This window comes from Phyllopteryx taeniolatus, chromosome 11 (assembly GCF_024500385.1).
Source record: "Phyllopteryx taeniolatus isolate TA_2022b chromosome 11, UOR_Ptae_1.2, whole genome shotgun sequence".
NCBI classification, from domain to species: domain Eukaryota; kingdom Metazoa; phylum Chordata; class Actinopteri; order Syngnathiformes; family Syngnathidae; genus Phyllopteryx; species Phyllopteryx taeniolatus.
In genome coordinates this window covers 5,863,390-5,888,208 of record NC_084512.1, presented here as the reverse complement: position 1 = coordinate 5,888,208, position 24,819 = coordinate 5,863,390, and the positions used below count along the sequence as shown (strand labels likewise).

General features: G+C 40.5%; 1 protein-coding gene and 1 long non-coding RNA gene across 4 annotated transcripts in view; one reads left to right on the top strand and one right to left on the bottom strand.

The window, feature by feature from the left end:
* LOC133485514 (adhesion G protein-coupled receptor A3) overlaps positions 1-24,819 on the top strand; it is a 230,774-nt gene that overhangs the window by 44,788 nt on the left and 161,167 nt on the right. For 2 of the 3 annotated variants that reach the window (XM_061789329.1, XM_061789330.1), the window contains 4 exons: positions 2,569-2,640; positions 12,232-12,303; positions 13,308-13,379; positions 14,072-14,235. In XM_061789329.1, the coding sequence (XP_061645313.1) occupies positions 2,569-2,640; positions 12,232-12,303; positions 13,308-13,379; positions 14,072-14,235 (380 nt within the window). Of the gene's footprint in view, positions 1-2,568; positions 2,641-9,394; positions 11,006-12,231; positions 12,304-13,307; positions 13,380-14,071; positions 14,236-24,819 lie in introns of those variants that run through there. The other variant, XM_061789331.1, reaches the window with a different exon arrangement.
* LOC133486043 (uncharacterized) lies at positions 3,559-4,628 on the bottom strand. The gene is made up of 3 exons (XR_009790893.1): positions 4,445-4,628; positions 3,798-4,247; positions 3,559-3,710 (listed from the first exon to the last, which is right to left on the bottom strand). It is a non-coding gene; the product is annotated as an uncharacterized LOC133486043 (long non-coding RNA).

Genomic DNA, 24,819 nt, shown 5'->3' with positions numbered 1-24,819 from the left:
GACTGTTCGAAAACCCAAAATAATACGTAATCTGAGGTAATTTTTCTTTCGAAAAAATTGTTCGTAAACCGAGGTTCCACTGTGATTGTTTGTGTGGCATTAGTTGAAGCAGACTGTTTATTCTTGTGATTTTGATAAAGATCAGACCAAATTTTCCTCAGGGTTCTTTAACTTTTTTCCTCCCACTATATATTGTGGTATGAAAAAAATACAGCAAAAAATAAAACATAGACGTGAAAACCAGAACAAATTTCTCCTTTCCCCTCAGATTTATTGTTCTGACAGTTTATAATAGCTTCAGTAGAAAATAATCTATAAAAATATAGAAAAACAACATTCAATAAACATTTGGGAACTGATGACCCTAATTGTTGAAGCTTTGTCGGTGGAATTCTTTCCCATTCTTGCTTGATGTACAGTTTCAGACTAAAACAGATTTTCATTTGCAATGCCACCCTGTCTGCAGATAGCAGAGTACAACAAAGCAAAATAAAAGAAGAAAAGTAAGATTAAACTTTAATCTGGCAATACTATTAATCACTGCCAGCCCTCTCAGTTAACACGGATATTTGACAAAAGCCGCCAATGCCAGTGAATGTGTGAACCTGCTCAATACTACAGTACATTTAAATACAAGTAGGCCTTAGCCCTCTGTGCTCAACTGAGAATAGTTTATTTTCTCTAGAATACTTCAATAATGTACAACCGAACTCAGTTTTGCTCCCTCTGCCTTTTTAAAAACATACGCTAGCATGCATGCTAGCGTATGTTTTTGCGTGCATGCATGCTACTGTATGTTTTAAGCTAGCATATGTTTTACCATGCCTGCGCCCAATAATACGGTGCGCCTTATGTATGTGTTAAATACAGAAATAGACCCCGCAACTGAGACTGCACCTTTTAATACGGTGCGCCTTATGGTTTCGAAAATACGTTTTTTGCCAAAATACATAATTTTAAGTCCAAAAAGTCTAAAGGGGGACCGAATTCCCGGAAATTAATGTTTATAACACAGTTTTCTGGATAGAATTGGTTGTTTTTTTACCCCAGCTCATTTACAAACGAACAACGAATAAACAAAAACAATAATAACACAACTTCCTTTGTCATGGTAATCCGCAAAAAGAAACTGATTAAAAGAAGAGAGATTTGTATGGTAAAGCAACTTGTGACACTCAGTACAGTATATGTGTATATATATATATATATATATATATATGTATATATATATATATATACATATATGTATATATATATATATATACATATATGTATATATATATATATATATATATATATACATATATATATATATATATAGATATATATACGTATATATATATATATATATATATATATATATATATATATATACATATATATATATATATATATATATATATATAGCGTTAGGATTTGGAAGTAATTCCATTAATGTTGCTCAACACTCTGTAACTGCAGCTACCGGCTCGCCATCAGAAAACGTAGCGTATGAGTGCGCCCGCATTTCAGAAGCATGAACGCACGCGCGCGCGCACACGCACACACACACACATGCACACACACTCAGAAGCGCATATGGCCAATCTGATCCAATCCAATCTCTTCACTATCTATGATTGGTTTCGACCCATCCTGTGTCTGCTTTCAAGTCGCGGAAATGTTTTTTTCTTCCTCAAATGACTGGGCACCTGGATGCACCCTCTTGTTTTTAGTCACATTCTAGGGTCTAGTCCGAAGACGCAGATTGATCGTATTTTATGCGTCCCTCCAAAGTTTTGTGGGTCTCAGACGCGGGATGCACATCAAACGAGATCCCTGTATGTTTCATTTATTTTTTTGAAACAATATACTGTTAAACATGATATACTGTTTTTGACAAACCTTTGGTTCCGTTTTAATTTTTTTGACTGACTCCAATATATCCTGTGTGAGTTTTCTAAGAAAAAAACAATTTTGGTTGTTCACATCTATGTATTTTTATTCCCATTGAACTTGACCACAGGTATATATTCAAACAAAACCAGGAACACGTTTCAGGAAATGTTCATTGGCCAGCTGAGAAAACCAGAGGCAAGAATTTGGTAGTGCTGGAGTTTTTTTTATTATTTGTTTTATTTTAAAAAATGGTTTTTTTTGGATGGTGGTGGTCGACACAAAGTCCTTGAATAAAACTGCATCGTGTGTTATTCCCTCTCAGCTGGATATGGTCAGGATGTTAAGCAAACAGGAAATGGTTAGGACTGTCTGGCGAGCATGTACTTTTTAAAGATTGAAAACCAAAATAAAATTTAAAATGGCTGTTACATAATAATGTATGTATTGAGCTTGATATGATATGATCTGTTTATCTTTATACAACTCAGCATTTCTCGTGTTTGGTTTTTATGAACCCTAAGAAAGTCCTTTCATTAGTTGACCACTGCTGGCAAAATTTTATTAATTTAACTGTAAGAAAATCAACCTGTAGATTTGTATGAAGTCACATTTGCATGGAAGGCATGCGCTCACAGCCACTGCATCACCTCTTTAACTCTTTTCTCTGACTCTTTCTTGTTTGTCCTCCAGTGATCTGAGGAATAATCTGATAAGCACAGTGGAGCCCTGGGCCTTCCGTGGTCTGCTGACTTTAAGGAGACTGTAAGTATTATAAAGTCTACTAATATTCCTCTTTAGAGGACAACGGAAGAGCTCATCTGGCTTTAGAAGATTACAAGAACATATTACAGTATATTAACTACTATGTCAAAATTAACTGAAATATATACACTCCCCTCCAAAAGTATTAGAACAGTGAGGTCGATTCCTTTATTTTTTGCTGGAGACTGAAAACATTTAAAAACATAAGATGACAACATTTTAGCTGTTGTTCCATTGTATTTAAATCTTTATCTGATACTCAACCCAGACGATTTATAGATGTTTAGGTGAGCAAAGGTATTGGCACTGATAGACATGAAGACAGATTAAAGTGAATAAGACTCAATATTTCGTTGCAAACTGCATCAACCCTGTTACTCAAAAAATGTTCTGAGGGTTTACCTGCGGAGATTGACTTGACCAGTCAAACATTCCACTTGTTGCACATGAGTTTTGTTTTTTTCTTTTGAGTCATTGCCTTTCTGCATTATGAAGGATTTGGTTTCATTCATTCTTTGAACTGGCAAAACATTGCTGTCCATGTGCCAGTTCAATGCTGCTATCATATGATAGGTCAGTGGAGATTAAGGAGTCTCTACCAGAAGGCATTACCTCCATTCTACTGTAATTTTTAGACCGTGAGCAAATTATTTCTCACTCCAAACTTTAGCCTTCCAATTATTTTGGTAAAGGTTCATCATTGTCTCAGTGGGTAACACTTTGTTCCCATTTTTTAATGCTGATCCCTGTACTTTTGGAAAATTCCAGCCTGGTCTTTGTCTTCTTCCTGCTAATTTATGGTTTCCATTACAGCTGTATGATTTTGGGGAAAAAAAATACATTGTGTCAGGATTCAGGTTGCAAGTCGGACCCAGATGCAGAGAGGACAGGGAGGTGACTTTGTGAATAAAGGTTTATTGCAGCTTGGGAGCGAACAAAGGAACTCCGAGAACTAAATCCGGGATTGGCAAGGTTCCAAAGAGGACTGGTCTGGCAGGGTTGGAGTCAGTGTTGTCGGTGGGCCGCAAGAGGTGAGCACTGGTTTGCAGGGAGCAAGGGCAGATGGCAGACTGGGGACAAAGAACAATACTTAGGTAGAGGTAACTCAGTAGGTCTTCAGGAAGCAAAAAGATAGGCAAGGTGGCTAGGCTACGAACTCGACGTAGAGCGTTGATAGTCTGGCGACGAGTTGGAGTCCCACATCTTAAGAGCAGTCGGGTGTAATTAGGATGACAAGGTGCAGCTTCTAGACTCCAACAAGGTGCAGCTGCTAGACTCCAACACATCAACCCTGCAAAGCACTCATGACACACACACACACACAAGGGCTGGACTCAGGGTGCTGAAACAGCAGCCCTGACAGTAACCCCCCTCCCACGAGCGCCACCCGGAGCACGAGCCAAGCAATCAGAGTGGGCACGATGGAAGTTGCGGATCAACGACTTGCACAGGATCAACCGCGCAGGGACCCAACTCCGCTCCTCCGGACCATAGCCCTCCCAGTCAACCAGGTACTGGATGCCGCGACGCATATCCAGGAGTCTGTCCACGGCCCAAGCAGGCTGACCACAGACCACCAAGGGAGGAGGAGGGGGTGGCACAGAGGACTGGAAGAAACCAGTTTTATCAGGGAAACAGGGAAGGTGGGGTGAATGCGAAGAGAGGCAGGGAGCTTAAGGCGTACCGCACATGGATTTACCACGGTCACAATCACATAGGGGCCAATGAAACGGGGGGGACAGTTTTTTTTAATCTGACCAACCGTGTAAGCGGGTGCAGGGATGCGGCGACGGTTGGCTTGTACCTGAGACATGGCAGAAGGGCCGCGCGGGCCTGCTTCCAGACCTTGGAGCACCGGCGTAGAGCGTTGATAGTCTGGCGATGAGTTGGAGTCCCACAACGTCTTAAGAGCAGTCAGGTGTAATTAGGATGACAAGGTGCAGCTGCTAGACTCCAACACGTCAACCCTGCAAAGCACTCATGACACACACACACACACATGGGCTGGACTCAGGGTGCTGTAACAGCAGCCCTGACACATTGCGATTTTCTTAACCCTGGGATATATATTGCAATGATTCAAAAAAGCACAAAAAAGCTCCTTTTCCCCTCTGTAAAAAAACTATGCTCAGTAGAGCACAAAAGTATACGGAGTCATTTGTATGAAGTCTACCTGTATTTAAATGGACTTTATTATTAGTAGTAGTCCAGTCAGACATGAAGTTAAAGTAATTTATTTTCATGCTCAGTTATACTGTAGAACATAGGTGTCAAACTCATGGTCCGGGGGCCAGATGCGGCCCGCCACATCATTTTATGTAGCCCGCGAAAGCAAATCATGCTCGTCAACTTCTGTGATTTCTGCTGAAATCTGTACCCAAATTCCAAATTGTCGTAATATTAAGCAATAATGTTGAGATATTGCATTTTTTGTTACCAAACCCTTCTTCCACGGTAACTTAAATAATACTTAAACAAACTATTATCCTAGTCTTCTGATTTCAAAACTAGTTATCCCTCAATTTGTTGTGTAATGGTAATAATATGATTTGGTGATTAAACATTTCACTGTTCTAACGGCCCTCTGAGGGAAATCATAATAACTACAATGCGGCCCGAGACAAAAATGAGTTTGACACCCCTGCTGTAGACTCATTAGTACAGTAAATATCCAAGATTATTCATTTGATTTTAACCACCAATCTGTTATTTTACACCTTTGTTTTAACATATACATTAGTATGCATTAGAGTTTATTAGTTTAAGCAAAACATTGTTGTGTTTGTCCCTTCAATAATGCCCCCCACCCCCCGCCCCCCAAATGTAATCTGTTGCAACATGCATTCGTTCATCACATTCTGAAGAGAGATACAGCAATTGTAATTGTTTACTGTGTCCTCATTAATAGTTATCATACAAAAAATAATTATACAACACTTTTGGCTGCTCAGTGTGTGTTGTTTGATGGGTTATAATTTACCGTAAAATCGGTGATAATAGCATGTCCAACTAGGTCCCTCTGCTGGTGACTTATTAATATTAGAGTTGACTTGACTGCATATCAATATACCAACATTGCACAGGATCCAGCGATGTGATTATTACGCACAAAATGTTGCAATGATGCTCAAACGACATATTGTGCAGCCTTAGTTTGCATCTTCTGGTGTAGCCTTTGTACTTTTGTTTCTGAAGACTTCTGCAAACAGTAGATTGTGATACTTTCACTCCTGCCCTCCGGAGGGTGTTGCTGATGTAATCAACAGTTGTTTTGGGGACTTCTTTGCAATGTTTGTTGTCAAATGCAGTTGTTTTCCTCGATCTACCCGTTTGGTGTCTGTTACATACAAGATCAGTTATTTCAGTCTTCTTCAGGACATTCCAAATGGTTTTATTGGCTGTGGTTGATTTTATCTTCTCTATTTTGCTTTTGTAATATATAGAGTGACTCTAACTACCAGAGACAAATTTGTACGCATTCATTGCTATTTCTTGTTTAAATAATCAATGTAAGAGGCCAACTTGGCAAGAATACAGACTTGTCCGTCACATGTTGAAATAATTTTGCTTGCATGAAAAATGGGTAGGGTGAAAAGCTGTTGTCCTTTAAGTCAGACTGAGGCTTTATTGTATAGTGTATAGCCTGCAGGCCACATCCGGCCCATCCACAGTTTCTGACGAGCCCTTGCAAGTCGTTATGGATTCAATATAGAACGTAAAATACCCTCAGCGCTATTCTTTTTAAAATAAATGATTTTATTTTGAAAGCCCCTCTGCCCATCTCGCCACAGGGAGTAACGACAGGGCTGTCTCATGTTTGTGTTTGTGCATGGGTGTGGGCAGGGGAGCACGAGCAAGAGCTGCGTGTATGAAAGCTCCAGCTTGTTTCCTCGTCTTAGCAACATTCTTATTTCCTCTATGGTGGAGGGAAGAGCGGAATTTACACTGATAATGATTTGGGTGTCTCAATTAGGAACCGCTAACATGAGTTAGCAATTGGTGCTCTCAGCATGCTTGAGAACTGTAGAAAATTGATTCATATTGTAGATGTTTTTTTTGTGAATTTTGATTAAATAGTGATATCATGTTGGTATGTAATCTGAATATGACTGCTTATGATTTTGTTTAACGTTTTTTCAATTGTAACAACATACAGCAGATCAACACAAGCAGCAGCTTATCAAAACAATACAATTTAATGCTTTATGTAACTATATTAAATTAATATGGAACATCATTTCGGTTAGCATGTTGGCATGGTCCTCAGCAACCGCTACATTTTCTTACGTGGCCCCTTCAGTAAATGAATAAAATAACCTCCGCTCTAAGTTTTTTATCAGCTCCAGATGTAAGTACCTTGAAATAAAAAGCTAAAATGTCGACCTCTCGTATTTATCTTTTGGTGTACAATCCAAATGTTTTCATTCAACAGCAAATAAAAGGCCTCTACTGTATGGTCCAATGCTATTGAAGTGGTGTTTAAAAATGAAGCCAAAGTTAAGCAGCTACAATTTCTTTTCTCAGGGAAGGATTGTTTACTGAGGAAACAATGCCCTGTGTTTATGTTAATACAGAGGGACACATTCATATGTGGGAGCTGGATAGTTAAATTACAGGTTTTGCCCTTAACTCTTAAATCAACTAACTGCTAACTCAACTTATAATTTGGGGACTTGAACAACTGATCTTTGGGTGATACTGCTGGCCAATTTATTAAGACTGGATTTTATACCCTTTTGGGCTACTGGTCCACTTATCATGATTTCTTTTTATTTATATTTCAAATCATATTAAATTTTTTTTTAAAAAATGAGCCAGTTGACTGCGTTAAACATAGCTGGACATGGTTATAGTACTGAACACAGTGCTGTTTTTGTAGTTGTGCTCACAGCATTTATCTAATACCACAAATGTTTGGTAGTGTGTATTAGATACTGTACACCAAATTCTAAACCCACCGGATATGCTGACAAAGGTTATTTTAAAGGGATGGATATGCTTATATGCTTTTTTTAATAAACGCCATATGGCCAACTACTGTTTCCGAACTGAAGGAGAAGCTAAGTGTTAATTTAAGTGCTCCCTAACCGGTGATTATGTGAGCGCTCTGCTTATTTTCCCACAGCTGCTCCAGCAAAGCTGGTCTTTAATTACAGATCATGAGGGCACGGATCCACGGACGCGCAAACCCCTCTGTATGTTCACGTTTGAGCGTCTGTATACTGGCAATAGTTATGTAATGAGGAAAAGGTTAAACAAGGTTAGTAAGTGGATGAATAGGTGCAAGGAATGGGAGTAATCAACTAGACTTTACATCGATCAGATCAGCCTGATCGGTATCGCCGATAATTAGCTCCTCAATAGGCTTCAGTAGTTTCTGTGTGTTTTTCCACAGGCTTTTGTGAAAAAAGAAATCTTCAAATCATATATTACCTCGACTTTACACCGATCTGATCGGCTTGATCGGTATCGACCTATAATTAGCATTTTATGCTGATTGGCTTTAATGTCATAATTCGCCGATCCGATCATTGATATTGGAAAAAAAAAAAGAACATTTACTCTGCATCGCCATTGTGTAGAGTATATTTGAATCCAAAAGCTAGTTTATTTTATCCTTTGTCACGTGTCTTTTGACGTAGTACTTTAAATATCTGACCGCCAATAAAGTTATTTAAAAAAAAAAAAACATGTCGGCGGTGTGGGACAGACAACACGTCTGAGACAGACAACACGTAATGCATGGATCAGACTACAAGACAAATTTGGTCTTTCACGCTTGCACATTGCATGTCAGACAACTGCAATAAAATCTTGTATTCCGATACCACCGCATCCCGTCTTTTACGATCACTGGGCTTTACCTTGTAAACTCAAACGCAACCGGATACACTCGTTACCATGGCGACGACAACAACAATGGATTGCATTGTGTGTGTTCGTGTAATTTATAAGAACAAAATGGGGGAAAACGCGTGCTTATGGTCACCGGTGCTCGGGAGAGGACTTTCATTCAAGGATTGCTTGAGGTATGTTCACATAGTTTTAATACAATATCGCTCGCAAGCAGACAACAAAACGTTATGTAGCCTAGCAAGTTAGTGCTAGCACTAACGGTTGTATGTAAACATGCTGGGGTTATGTCGATTCATGCTCTAAAGTTTCGGTGTGCGTGAAGTAATTTAAATAACAATAAAATAATTTAATTACAGTGAGTAATGTTGGTTTGACCTGACTGATTAGAATACATCGCCTGACTGATTAGAATACATGACTCAGTATACAGTACACAAGTATATACAGTAAATGAACAAGTCATTTAAATAGACACATTGCTCCATCTTGTGATCGGATTAGTGATTGGTTATCGTTTTTTTAAACTAGCTGATCGGCCCGAAAAATCCTGATTACCGTGCAAATCTATCCCTGTCCATCTAATGTTTACATCCGTATACTGTACGTTCAAAACGCCATTATTGCTGCAGCAATAATCATGCTATGCTCACAATAACAAAACTGTACATTGAGAAATTTTCTGCTCACTAATTTAACAGTATTTACTGTCATATTCTTTTACATTTATAGCATTAGAAATTGGATACTGCCTACCAACAGTGGCAAAAATTCAAGTCAATTCATAAATGCGGGAACACTCTTAAAGGCATGGGCATCCTTGGTTTCTTTTCCTCAAGCTTAGTGACATTGTAGGATGATTTATATTTCTGAGCAGCCAGTGTAATATATTTTAATTTCAAATGTGGATATTTCATTTGAAAAGAGAGGGAAGGTATGTCAGATGATTTATTTATGCATTGTATGCAGTGGAGGTCCTATTTTATTATTTCAATTTTGGGACTACTGTAATGTATTGGCGGAGGGATGTGTTGTAATGGGGAGTCGGAATCGTTATTCTCTCGCCTTGTGATGTTCTTTCACTCACGACCTTCGACTTGAGATAAACACTTACAAGTACACCATTAAAGAGTGCTCCTGTTAAAATATGCTTAAATAATTAGGTAGATCATCTCTTCGAGGGGGAGCGGCGGTGGCCCGAAGTGCGCCGGCCCGTGGAGCTTTTGGTCGCCGGTGGCGGCGGCCGGGATATGGCTTCACAAAGCTGGGGTCCACTAGCAGCCGATCCCGGCCCGTGGGTCTGTGTTTGCTGGGAACGGAAGATGGCGCGAACAAAAAGACGCCTCTTGCCCAATAGATTGCGACGCGACACTCAGACCGGCGTAGCGGCTACACTGTAGCCTTCAGAGGTAGTGTTGTTTCGTTCGCGAACATTTCGTTCAGAAGAACAAATATTTTTATTGAACGAACTGAAACGAATCATATTATGAAACGATTCATTCTTTTATCTTGGCCGCCACCCGCCGCCGTCAGCCAAGCGAGTTGGCTGGGAGTGGAAACCGAACTGCTGAAGTGTTCTGTCACTCACTTCTGAATCATCGGCGAATGACCAATGAGCAGCCAGCGTGCAGGCGGGGGCCGGACTTCATTAAACGTACTGCCGTGTGATTTGCGATGCGCCAGCGTTGTCAATCACTTCGGTGAATGACCAATGAGCAGCCAGCGACAGGCAGCGCCGTGCAAGTGAACTGAGAGATTCGTTCAGTGAACTGGTGTACTGAGGAACTAAAGAACTGAAGTGTGATTCATTCAGGGGAGGGACTTAAGTGAACTGAGTGATTCGTTCAGGGAACTGGTGTACTGGTGTACTGAAGAACTGAAGAAGTGAAGAGTGATTCGTTCGTGGAACTTGTTCATTTGTGATCCGCTAAGGAGCGATGTACTAATACAATGAGTGATTCGTTTGCGCAAGGAATGACGTACTACGCAGTGAACGTACTCATGAGGGATTTGAACCGCAAGTCTTGACGTCCTCGCAGGGATAGCTTTCACTAGCAGCCGTTTCTTCAAGCTAACGGCTCATGTTGAGTCAGTCAAGCACATGAAAACAAGCACACATATTTAAAATAAATGTAAATTAATAATAAATGTTTTATGTACACATACATATCATTCCCTCTGTGTCTCTAATACGATTATTAAAGCTTTTTATTTCATTATATTAATAATAACAACACAAACTTCTATAGTGCTTTTCAAGACACTCAAAGACGCTTTCCACTAATCAGATGACAATAACAGTAAGGTGAGTGAGCAGGAAGCCAGGCTGGCGGGTGCTGGTGTCAGCGATGCTGTCCACTGTGGTGGAATGCAGAAAAGTCACGCTGGCTGGCGAGAAACTAGCTGGACGTCAGGGGACGCGGAAGGATGGTCGGTAGCTGAGCTCGCTGCGCGCATGTTCACGACTCACAACGGAAGCCAGGTGTTCAAGAGCTTGCTGAGAGAGAGATAGGTAGGTGATCATTCAGCTAAAGTTTTTTTTTTTTAATTAAAATTTTAATTAAAAATCTCCCCACTTTTCCTACTTTACAATACATGACAACAACAACGCATAGTCCTTCGGTGAATGTGTTGAGTGAACGTGAATATCAGGGATGGATCATTAAATCAATGAGGAAGCACTTGAATGATTTTGTGAAAAAGAATTGAATGATTCGGTGAACGAATCTTTTGAACAAATCTTTTTAATGAACTGATTCGAATGATTCAGTACACAAGAACTGCCGTCCCCATCACTATTGAGAGGGACTCAGGGCACAAAGTTGTCATGCTCCTGCATCTCTCCCAGCCTTTTAGTCACCTGGGCCAGTCAGCCAATCGGTGTATTTTACTCATTCAATCAGGTGCGTTTATACTCTTAATGAGGAAGTGGAGTGCAGTAGCCCAGCTGTAGCAGCCTGGCTAAGTGGCGTGGCTGTGTGTAGCCGGTGCTCTGCACTGTCCAGCGCTTCTGCGCATGCGCAAACTAGACTACAGTCAATTCCGCTCGACGGACGGATCACACACACCATCTGTCACTGTCTCGGCCCATTTTCCCTAAGAACATTATGTTAAATGAACCCAGTCACAAAAAACAAACAATCATTCTAAGGAATAAAAAGATAATTCAGCATGATTAAACAGAATTTAAAGATAATTTTGTTGCTCTACAGGTCCGGTCAACAAAAACAGGTGCAGAAGCGTAGGAAGTGCAGTTTGACAAAGCCGCTTGACACGACAGAACACAAAATGAGAAATGAAATTTTAAGCACAACATTTTATACAGAGACAAGACCACAACAATATCGAGGCACTTTAATTTTACAATATCGTGAATATTGCTACACCTTACATCTGGAGTCAAATTCTTTCAAAGCAGCATAAGCATCTGTTGGTGATGCAAAGAGAACTTTCAAATTTGTCTGACTGAATGGCAAATTAGGAGAAACTGGACTTTACAGAGAACCTGTTTATTTGTCCACATTCATTTTTCAAAAATTGGATGTGAAGTACATTTTAGAAAGGGTGGAGTTCCAAATGCAAAGTAGCAGCCAATAATACAGAAAGCACCTTCAAATCTGCTACACTACATACCAATAAAGCTACATCATTATGTTACAGTATAAAGTACTATACTAGGTCACTTCATCATCTCTCTACACACAATGTATTTTACCATGGCCTTTTTTGTCATTACAGGGACCTGTCCAACAACAGGATAGGTTGCCTCTACCCCGAAATGTTTCTGGATCTTGGCAATCTTTTAAAATTGTAAGTTATGTGTTTCTGTTGATAATATAATATTAGAGGTCTCATCACTATTATTTAATTCAGTACTATTCTTAAACTATTATAACTAGTAAGTGGCAGTAATCCCAGAACTCGTTGGTGGACACCAGCGGATGCAGTCAAGCTGAAGAAGCGGCCCTATTAGGCCTTTATGGCATTCAACCCAAAAAAGAAAGAAGGGGGGCACTGGGAAAACAGGGTAATGTACCCCCTGATACGGGCTGTTCAGTCCCTGTATGACCGATGTCAGTGTTTGGTCCGCATTGCCAACAGTAAATCGGATTCGCACTCATTCAATACTGTTCTTTGTTACTGGGTCTGTTCATAACCTTTATGGGCAGAATTTTTAGGTGCATACGAGGCATTGAAGGAGTCTGGTTTGGCGTGTGTGCGTTTTGCAAATAATGTGGTTCTGTTGGCTTCATCAAGCTGTGATCTTTAACCCTTACTTGAATGGTTTGCAGCTGGGTTTGAAGCAATTGGGATGAGAATCAGCTGAAATAAGTATCGAAAGAACAAGACCACTGATGCAAGTGGCCGAAATGAGTTTCATCCGCAAGGTGTCTGGGCTCTCTCTCCCTTAGAGAAGGATGAGAAGCTCAGTCATCCGGGACAGGCTCAGAGTAGAGCCACTGTTCCTCCTCATAAAGAGAAGCCAAATGAGGAGGCTTGGGCATCTGGTTAGAATGCATCCTGGATTGCTCCTTGGTGAGGCGTTCTGGGCATGTCCCACTAGGAGAAGGCACCGAGGAAGACCGGGGACACAATGGTCTATGTCTACAGGCTGGCCATGGAACACCTCGGCTCTGCACTCCTCCAACCCACCCGAAGTACTCAATGAAGTGACTGGGGAGGAGTGAGGGATGTTTAGGCTGCTACCCTTGCAATCCGACCCCATATAAGTGGAAAAAGAGGGAGGAATTGATATTGCAACTAGCATAACTATTCTACCTATGTGATTGACAACTGTGTTTTTTTGTTTGCAGAAATATATCTGGGAATATCTTCTCCACTTTGACAGTGGGACTCCTCACACACCTTGTGTCTCTCAGAGTATTGTAAGGAAACATCATATTTCCATTTGCATTTGGTGACACAAATTCAGATATTCTTTTATGAGGAATCAGAAAAAAAAATCACTAAAAAAACAAATATTCACATGACTTTATTAAGGATGGGCACAGTCACAGATGAACAAATCAATTGATTGATTGTGTGTAATTCATTGTTGTCACATTTTGAAGCAACTGAGGCAAAATGGCATGCACTACTTGGTTGCAACCAGCAGAGTCTTTGCTGATTTGATCTCATCTAATTTACTATGGAGTTTAAGTACCAACATGACAACAACTCCTCAGGGCAGCATTATTCTGCTCATTCCAAACACAGGAGCTCTGAATATTTAAAAAGAAAAACTCTTACTTCATTATTTTGTTACAATATTGTGATTACATAAAAGACTGTTTTCCACAATTAATTATATAAAATATCCTGAACAATTAAATATAAAAATAAAGTGCATCTTTTTTAGATGTCAAGGCGTTAATAACACATACTTAAGTAAATACGTTTGAACAAAAAAAAATAATTTTTTTTTTTCAATCTGGTTATTCAAGAGGGAAGACCCATTTGCTCATTTGTCAAGAAGCTATTTTGATGCTGCCATCCTAAATTGTTTATCACATCTGGATCTACTTTTGGACAAATCTCAGACAAACAGGCTGTAACTACATGTTGCGTTTCTCACCAGACACTTCAGTACAGAAACTTTATTCTGTGACTGTCAGCTGAAGTGGCTTCTCCTGTGGGCTCGAAGCAACTCAGTGAGGATTGGCAACGACACGGTATGCGTATATCCCACTCATCTCCATGGCCTAGAGTTCCGCAATCTCCGTGGACAGCAGCTTACATGTGGTAAGCACCTGCATTTCTGATTGAGCAGTGTACAGCTAGACAGATATTATGCAGGATTTCTGAAACATCTGGAAACGGAGACACTGGTCGACCTCTAATCTGTTCAGCTCTCAAACTGTTTTTCCATCATATTATGGAAATTGATGTACCCTAATGTCTCACGTATAATGCGCACCCATGTATAATACGCACCCCCAAAGTTGACTTCAAAATTCTGGAAAACACTTCAACCTATGTTAAATGCATTTTTACAATGCACGATTTTGCTTCTACCCATATGATCAAAACGTGAAGTATTATCTGTATTTTGTTAATTTTTTCAAAGAATTATTCTGAATTTAAGCACTTTATTTGAACACGTAATACTTTCTTTTTTATTTACTTGCACTTATTTTGAAATTCTCAGCCCTACTTTTATTTAGTAAATAAGAAAACACACAGTTGTGCTCATATGTTTGATTACCCAGGAAGAATTTGTAAGATGGTTACTGTTCTTTCAAGAAAACATGAAGGGCCAGGCGAAACACAGTTAATTTTATTTTAATGGGATTCAAATTAAACTGTCAAGCATTTCAGAAAAGCATTATCATTCAACAAAATATAACAATGAAGAAATTAATGACGGTTGTTGTTCAGTCATCAGTCGCATACTAGAATGAAAGTGTACAACTTTTTCATAACCTCTAGGTGGCGGTGGGATATTGGAATGAAAGTACAGCTTTAATTGGGGACTCTAAATTGCCCGTAGGTGTGAATGTGAGTGCGAATGTTGTTTGTTTGTATGTGCCCTGCGATTGGCTGGCAACCAGTTCAGGGTGTACCCCGCCTCCTGCCCGATAATAGCTGGGATAGGCTCCAGCACGCCCGCGACCCTAGTGAGGAGAAGCGGCTCAGAAAATGGATGGATGGATAGATGGCGGCATACATTTATAAAATGTGAAAGTTTTTTTCATTTCCCCCTATACCTATGTATTATGCACACTATTGACTTTTCACAATTTTTTGGGGAAGAAAAAGGAACATTATACACAAGAAATTACAGTAGTCGGTTCCAAAGTCCAGTTGTCGCCATCATGAAACCTTTATTAATTCTACAGGAATTGTTTTAAGGAGGATTTTGACATACTTGATGACTTGAGTGTAGAAAATTATTTCATTCATATCCTTACATTGAATAAATAAAACACTCTCTCCGATGGAATAATAATACGAATTGATGTTTCGAATATTTATTAGCATTATTCACAAGTGTAAAAAGAAAATATTCACTCTGAAATGCAACAATAACATAACACTCTTTGACAACAATAATAGAGACCACTTGGTAACGTTACTATTTGACCCCGCTGCTTGGCCTTCACCGTCTCTTCAGCCTGACAATCTTCACCCACTGCTCCTTCTGCTCTGCCATCTGCTCGGTCATCTCCTGGCTTAATGTCACATCATCTCTGACTTGCATGGCTGGACACTCTATTGTGACATGCTGGAGTCAGCTATTGCTTGGAATTTAGGTCACTTTACTTCACGTGTCTTCATGTTATTCTCAGGGCATGGTATTGTTAAGGCTGGTTCTTCTTTTTGAATAAGTCTCCTTGAAAAAGCAATGAAAAGCCAACTAAAATGCTTGCTAAAATGGCATCTAGTGAGGTCTTGCGAGATACAGTATAGTCTTGCTCCTAATGCTGATGTCTCGTATGATGTCATGCATGTTGATGTTCAAGCTATATGGGTGTACTCATATTGGGGGATTTTAATGGTGCCAGGCTTGGGCATGATTTTTACCCAATGCATGGAGGGTTTCACGGTTTCATGTCCAGTAACCTTGGGACTGTACACTCCCTTATCCTCAACCTGTACACTAACCAGAAAGAGGTTGGCTAAGGCCTTACAGACATCAGAACCACAATTCCGGATGAAACAACAAAGATCCTAGGATACATGAGGGAGATGGCCCCAGTGAGAAACTGCTGAGTGATTGCCTCATTGAAGAAGAAGAATTGGCTGATATTGAGAAATGCTACCAATGGCTGGTCTCAATGACAAAACAGAGCAAGTCATAATAATAGCACAAGCACAAGCTCGACAGAGGCCAGGGTCTACCATACTAGAGAGGCTTTCTGTTACATTCCAGGCTATGGCTACCAAACTTGGTGAATTGGTCCAGCAGATTCTAGGAATAACCTCTTCGATATATGTACAGAAGAGCGCAATCCAAGGAATAAGTAGGGTGCATATAATTCTCAGGCTCTATTGCCTCTAGTAGAGGACATGAGCTGGAAGGAGGAAAGGCAAGATTTCCCTCCCTCCACATGACAACATTAATCAAGAAAAACAAGGGCACAGTAGGCACCACTTGAAAAAAAAAAGTCTAATTAAACTAATGTTACATTTTCAAATGTTCAAACAATGAGCACACGCAAGTTCATTCAATTAATTTTGATATAAGCTTTCCCTCTTCATTGTTATCTCTCTACCTGCTGTGAGCTGTTTAACAAAGCCCATGATTTAGTGGAAATGTTCCAGAGAGAAACCCTTGGGCAGTCTTGTTAAAAAAAAAAAAAGAAGACATTTGTGACATTTGCCCTACTCTGTACGATTTATTTCTTGTAGGGAAAATACTTGAAGGGGTTACTAATTTTTATCAAGTACTACGATTCCCTGGTGTAATACTTAACTTCTAACTGGTGTAATACTTCTAACTGTACAATTGCAAAAATAAGGCAGAGTTATGTTTGTGTTTGTCACTTTATGATTTTTTTTATGACATTTTGAATTTCAATTTAACTGCATAACATAACAGGCGGCATGGTGGATGACTGGTTAGCACATCTGGCTTACAGTTCTGAGGACCCGGGTTCAAATCCGGCCTTGCCTGGTTGGAGTTTGCATGTTCTCCCCGTGCCTGTGTGGGTTTCTCCGGGCACTCTGGTTTCCTCCCACATCCCAAAAACATGCATGGTAGGTTAATTGAAGACTAAATTGCCCATAGGTGTGAATGTGACTCACTATGATGTCTTTAAGCATCAGACAGTGTTTCCAAGCATAACAAATTAGGTCTTTACTGACTTCAAGTTTTTAGCTGCAGCAACAACAACTATAACGGTTCTTTAATCCTACTTTTTTCCTAAATATCTGGTAAAAGATTAACAATCCTGTCTTTTTGTCTCCCCTCCATTGCATCATGCTGCTATCCACAGGGGAATTATGTCTAATATGAAAGATTCATCCTCGTCGTCTTTCTTCTTCTTTCCCGCCAGGGGACATTGCTTTGGAATGACAATATCATTGGTTATTTGTAGGCTTATTTGTGTATGTGCTTGATAAAAGGAGTCATTATATGCATCCCTTATGTAATACACTTTCCTGAAACGTTGAAGGGCATTAATCAGTCCTTATGCATTGACACTGGCTGCATTGTTCTGAGATTGCCCTGCCACAAAACTTTATGCTATCATTTTATGTACTCCTAATTGTATGCATTTTTAATTTTCACTCATAATACAAAGCAATGACGGGATAATTCTGTTGAGTTCCTAGTCAAGGAGCCATGGATAACATCCAGTATCAGCAAGAGGCACACTTCTTTCAGGCCTGGAAGCATCCATTATCAGATTACCATAACACTTTTCTGGTTATGTTACTCTTGCCATGCTTGTAACTTTTTGCCTTTAAACAGCACAACGGTTTACAATACCCAATTTGTTAACCCAGCAGCAGGCAATTTACAATTGTTATACTGTGGATGGCGTGTGCTGTTACACCAGCCATATTTTTAGATGCCATTCAGAAGTGATTTTCAATTGGCTTCACATTATAGACTGCAGGGGTGTCAAACTAATCTTAATCATATGCCACATTAGTATTATATTAACCCTCTTACCGATGGTTGTAAATATAAAACTATACAAATGTGTTTTCTCCTCATTTTAGGCTGGATTAAACAGCATGGTTCAAGTAACAGAATCATGATTTTTATATATATATTTTTGCTTTCAAGTAGCCTAATTTGGATGTGGGTCACACTGCATAAAGAGGATAAATGCATAGAATCAGATACCCCCAAAATTGTCGTTGGCCCAAACTCCTACGGTCCTAACATTGTCTATCTGCTGTTTCAAAAGTGGCCTGTTGATAACAGCGTCAATGCAAGCGTGATGCCATTGAAATACACTGATAGGTGACATGTTCTCCTCTTATTTATTTGAAACAGACGAAAGGAGTTGAGTTGCCTCAACTCAACTTTTGTGGATTACCATGACCTGGATGACTAAGAATCACACAGACAAAAGTGAACAAGCATTTTGTGTGTGGAAAAATAATTCCAGTAGCTAACAGGTGGAGATCATGCGTGACAGCAGACAGTTGTGGCATTTAAAAGAACAAATGACGACAAATACCCTGATAAAAATTAGATTGCAGTCTGACTTATATCTCTTACCTTTTTTATCATCATCAACGAAGGCCTGATTTACCTAAGGTTTGCGCGTGCAAAAATGACTACAAACTTGATTGCTAATGTAAACAGATGTGGAAGCTGATTTCCTAATCGGGTGCACCCAGGATTGCGTCTGCCAAACCTGCAAAAAATGCCACGCACTTCATTTTGCGTGTTCTCAGGGGAGTATATACCAATAGATTCATTTCGCATGCGCAATCTGAAATCCCAGAAATTACAATTATTCTGACATATCATCTATATCTATATCTATCTCTATACAATTTTGGAGCATCTGAATGATCAAAGAGCTAACTTGGAGACAGTGATAAGAAAAGGTCATGCTAAGTCACTTATGACAAAACCGTCCACCGTATCTATTGGTGTTGGCCTCTCCCAGAGTAATTTGTAGTGCTCTCCCAAGTTTGAAATGCAGTGTGACACAGGATGGGCAGATACAGTCTATCCAGTTCCCACACGATCTGAACAAGTTAAATCAAACAAAACATGCTTTTATGTACAGTGAAATAAACAAGTATTAACTGTGACTAATCAAATTTTTGTTGAGGCTGACATACATTTGAAATACATACTGATGATTTAATTGGATTGAACAACACTGATTGTGCCTTTCTCAACCTTTCTTTCAACCTTTCTCTGCTGGATTTATCTTGTGCAAAAAGTTTTACATACCGTATGTGTTGTAGATAGTTTTTATCTGCTAGACTACATGGGTTATACTCAGAGCTCCTTGAAATAACTCGGTATATAGATAGAGTAAATGCTAAATGGGCTTTCACTTGTAAAGCACTTTTCTACCTTCAAGGTACTCAAAGTGCTTTAACACTGTCGCCTCATTCACCTAATGACGACACAGCATCAGAGGCAACTGGGGGTTCAGTATCTTACTCAAGGGCACTTCTACAGGGTCACAAGGGCTCAGGACTGAACCCACAACCTTTGGGTTGGGGGATAACTACTCTACCACCTGAGCCATATCGCCCATGGTGGAGATTCCCACTATAAATATAAATTGACTTGACTTGCTTTGACTCAGAATTGGATGCGATGTTTGTCTAGAAAAATGATGACGACTCTCACGTAGGCACAAAAGTATTACATTTCTTTTCATAAACATATTCTGTGGTTTTTAAGAAAATAATATTTTTTAGGTTTCTTGCATGAGTGAGATCAACCTATGATGGATATTTCTATATCTTAGATGTAACCGTGCAGTGGGTGTGGCTTCCTTCTAGAGTCAGGTGATTTCTGTGTTGAGGTCAGGGCAGGCAGTTGTTTTGTCTAGCCATGGCCGTCTGTTTTTTTTTCTTTCTTTCTTGACACCACTGAGCTGAGAGCCTCAGCACAAAGTATAAGGAATTGATTTAGTCTGATGCACAGCAGTAAGTGATAGCTGAATCATATGCACTGTATATAAAAAGTCTATACACCCCCATTCAAATGCCATTTTTTAAATATAAAAAAACGAGATCAAGATCAATCATTTTAAAACTTTTCTCCCATTAGTATGATGTATAACCTGTACAAACTAAAAAAAAAGAACACCTCTATTAAGGGGAAAAGTTAAAAATAAAAAACATACAAGAATGTGGTTGCTTAAATATGCAAGGCCTCAAACTACTGTAATACTAATACTTTGTTGCAGCTCATTTTGCTTATATTACAGCAGTCTTTTGGGGTAGGGTTCTATCAGTGTGGCACATTTTGATGTGGCAATATTTCCCCGCTCTTCTTTGCAAAAAAAAAAATGTCAGATTGTGCACAGCCCTCTTCAGATCACCGAACAATTGATTGATCATTGGAACTCCACCTTGACTAAGTTCAAGATGTAGAAAACAGCCCCAAAGCATGACACTGCCACCACTATGTTTCACTATAGGGATGGTGTTCTATTGGTGATGAGCAGAGTTGTATTTGCGCCAAACATACCTTTTGGACTTATGGGCAAAAATTCAACCTTAGTTCACTGGACCATAAAATATTTTGAAACATAAAACAACACAACATAAAACATATAACATTCTAACTATTTAGGGTTCATCAGAGGCACTTTAAATGATGGCAGTCATGTGTTGACTTCCATTTAAAATGTGTTTGAATGTTGAAGTTAATTTTGAATACAGCCATTTGCCAGTTATAAGAGGGCGTGCACACTTGACCCCTCCTGGAAGCCATCACCTTATCGTGGTGGAGGGGTTTGTGTGTCCCAGTGATCCTAGGAGCTAAGTTGTCTGGGGCATCACGCCCCTCGTAGGATCACCCATGGCAAACAGGTGCTCGGTGAGGGACCAGACAAAGCACGGCTCCAAAAACCCCTATGAAGAAAGAAACAAATGGATCTAGGTTTCTCTTGCCCAGACACAGGTCATCGGGGCCCCCCATCTGGAGCCAGGCCTGGAGGTGGGGCTCGAAGGCGAGCGCCTGGTGGCCGGGCCTGCACCCATGGGGCCCGGCCGGGCACAGCCCGAAAGGGTAATGTGGGTCCCCCCTCCCATGGGGTCACCACTTGTGGGAGGGGCCATTGGGGCCGGGTGCAGTGCGAGCTGGGCGGTAGCCGAAGGCATGGACCTTGGCGATCTGATCCCCGGCTACAGAAGCTGGATCTAGGGACGTGGAATGTCACCTCTCTGGCAGGGAAGGAGCCCGAGGTGGTGTGTGAGGTTGAGAAGTTCCGACTAGATATAGTCGGACTCGCCTCCACACACAGCTTGGGCTTTGGTACCAGTCCTCTCGAGAGGGGTTGGACTCTCTTCCACTCTGGAGTTGCCCACGGTCAGAGGTGCCGAGCAGGTGTGGGTATACTTATTGCCCCCCGGCTCGGCGCCGTATGTTGGGGTTCACCCCGGTGGACGAGAGGGTAGCCTCCCTCCGCCTTCGGGTGGCTGACTGTTGTTTGTGCCTATGCAGCAAACAGCAGTTCAGAGTACCCACCCTTTTTGGAGTGCTTGGAGGGGGTGCTGGAGAGCGCTCCTGCTGGGGACTCCATCGTTCTGCTGGGGGACGTCAATGCTCACGTGGGCGATGACAGTGAGACCCTGGAAGGGCGTGATTGGGATCAGAACCCGAGCGGTGTTCTGTTATTGGACTTCTGTGCTCATCACGGATTGTCCATAACAAACACCATGTTCAAGCATAAGGGTGTCCACACGTGCACTTGGCACCAGGTCACCCTAGGTCGCAGTTCGATGATCGACTTTGTGGTCGTGTCATCGGACTTGCGGCCGGTACGATAGCCATAAATTCCATCACACTTATATAACAATGTCCCAATACTGTTGCCGATATACTGTACTATGGTTCTACGATAGCCAAACATTTTTGCTAAATATTGCTGCATAGGTGATGACATGAATCCTTCTATACTGTATCTCTCTTTTAAACTAGTGATTGGAGGTATGGAAAACTTTTTTCAATCATACTTCAAATTGTGGCGGCACGGTGGACGACTAGTTAGAGCGTCTGCCTCACAGTTCTGAGGACCGGGGTTCAATCCCCGGACCCGCCTGTGTGGAGTCTGCATGTTTTCCCTGTGCCTGCGGGGGTTTTCTCCGGGCACTCCGGTTTCCTCCCACATCCCAAAAACATGCGTGGTTGGTTAATTGACAACTCTAAATTGCCCGTAGGTGTGAATGTGAGTGCGACTGGTTGTTTGTTTGTATGTGCCTTGCGATTGACTGGCTACCAGTTCAGGGTGTACCCGCCTCCTGCCCGATGATAGCTGGGATAGGCTCCAGCATGCCCGCGACCCTAGTGAGGAGAAGCAGCTCGGAAAATGGATGGATGGATGGACTTCAAATTGTCTGTCTAATGCCAGCAACATCCAAAATTGATTGCATACGAGTGGAGGCAAAGATTGTAATGCTCTTTGGATTATGTCCAAAGAAATGACGAGCCTTGTATTGAACACCCTCTGAAATAATTCCCAAGGTGGTACAATTTACTGGCAAGGCTTGAGGCTAATCCTGGTTCCTAAATAAAAATGGACAATCAGTGGTCTCATAACGCAGCCACTTCTACATGAGTTCAATATCATGCATACAATATGTGCTGCATGTCCACATTCTGGAGGAGTTTTGGAAAAATCAGACACATGCCAGTAAACAGCTTAACACTCCCCATGACTTCTAATAAGTGATGCACCGAAATGAAAATTCTTGACCAAAACTGAAAACCGAAACTGGGGAGCCCACGGCCGAAAACCGCAAGCCAAAACACCAAAAGTTATCAATCAAACTGAATTTGTAAGCGCTCTTCATGCAAAAATGCAACACAATGCAATTTGCAATTCATGAAAATATGAAAATAAATCAAGCCCGACAATTATTATTTTAAAACTATGCCAATCATTAGTAAAATTGCTTTTATAGCTATGACTGCAGAGCTGCCAACCTATAGAAATTCACTTACAGAACAATTTGTCTTCCATATTTTTTAAATTATGTCAAGAACAGACAGTTATTGCTGTAGTAGGATTAAAAATAATTCTGCAGACTGATGTTTCACAACATAATCATTACTCTTTAATAGTAATTGTTAAGAAATTATAGCTTCTATTTATGTTATTTTTCTTCTATTGATTGCATCAACCTTGTACTAAGTGGATGCATTTGCAGCCAAATGACTCTCTTCTTGAGTTTCCTGTATCCACTATTGCTGCTGAAATGACGCAAATTCCCCATTGTGGGCCTGTTAAGGGTTATCTTATACTCTAAATATTTATTATATTATTGTAGTTTTACATTTATTGGCCCATTTTCTCAAGTGACGTAACAGCGGTGATGTATTAATTCATTTCCGGTTTCTGGTCCCTTTTTTATGGAGCTGTCTAGCGTTATCGTATATTTCAGTGTTTTCCTCTATATACACATACTAATTTGCCCAATGTTTTGCGCTTCAAAGTTGGCTACTCTTCGCGATAAAGCGGTTCCAGCCAGACCTATGTGACAAGTGTACTGTACCACCCAATCACTTATTTTGCTGTATTCCGACTTCATGTTACGATAGCTTAGGAACTGGCTTCCTGCCGGCTGTCTCCGGTCTTCTCAAAGTTCTCAAAATGTAGTTTATTCGCTGTCAAGGAGGCGATGATTAGTGACTTATGCTGTGTTGAAAACGGATGTGCACGTTCGTCTCCCCAGCTCTGCATCGTATTTAGCCACTTTCGTCTCCGCGGCTCCGCAGTATATTTAGCCACAATATTTGTAGCTTGTAGGTTAGCTGGGGCGGTGCTAATACACAGCATGCAACAAGTATTCCACTTCAGTCGCTGCACAGCAGATAGCAGCAAGGTTGGGCAACAATAGGGACGCTGCAGTTTGGACTAGCCGCTAGCATAATGACGATAAAGCCACACGGTTCCCACAATTCATTGCGACAGGCAAATTAGAATTATTGCCATAATAAAGACGTTAATTTTTGTTGTTAATGTGTGTTTATGTTACCACTAATTGAATGTGTGCCTTATTTAACTGTCACATTTATGATTTATGGTGCACGAGTATGTCAAACTGTGTAAAATACTGATGTCTCAGTCAATTCAACCATTTAGCTAGTCAAGCCAAATGGGCATTGCTTGTTCATAGCAAATACTTCTTAACTATGTAGTGTACAAGCTCATGTGCTGGCCTTGGCAAAGCTAGGAGTTTGCAACAATAAACATGTTATCTCAGCTGTTTTATTTCAGTGACAAAAGTTTTTTGGTCTGAAACCTTTCGGGCAATTTCTGTCTGAAACATTTTGACCGCTGAAGTTTTGTTGCATCACTTGTTCTAATCCTTATCATAATGATACATGCTGCCACAAAAATAATAATAAAAAAAAACCCATATGCTTCCAAGGTACTGTAAATATTCTAATAACTGGCATTGTGATGGCCTTTCATTGTGATGTAGATGCAGGAAGTCAAGGAGAGGGTAGAGGAGTGCTCAAGGCTGTTCTCCTTTATCAGCTGCTCTTCATCTCACGCAGCAACAGCAGCAACATGGTCATGACGGGGGATGAGTGTGACCTTGACAGAATGTGTTTGTGTACAATATTACTATGTGGGCATGGTGCCTTAGTGTATGGATGTATGGAACAAGAATGTATTAGAATTGTGCTTGTGATGCCGGATTTGTAGATGTTAAGTC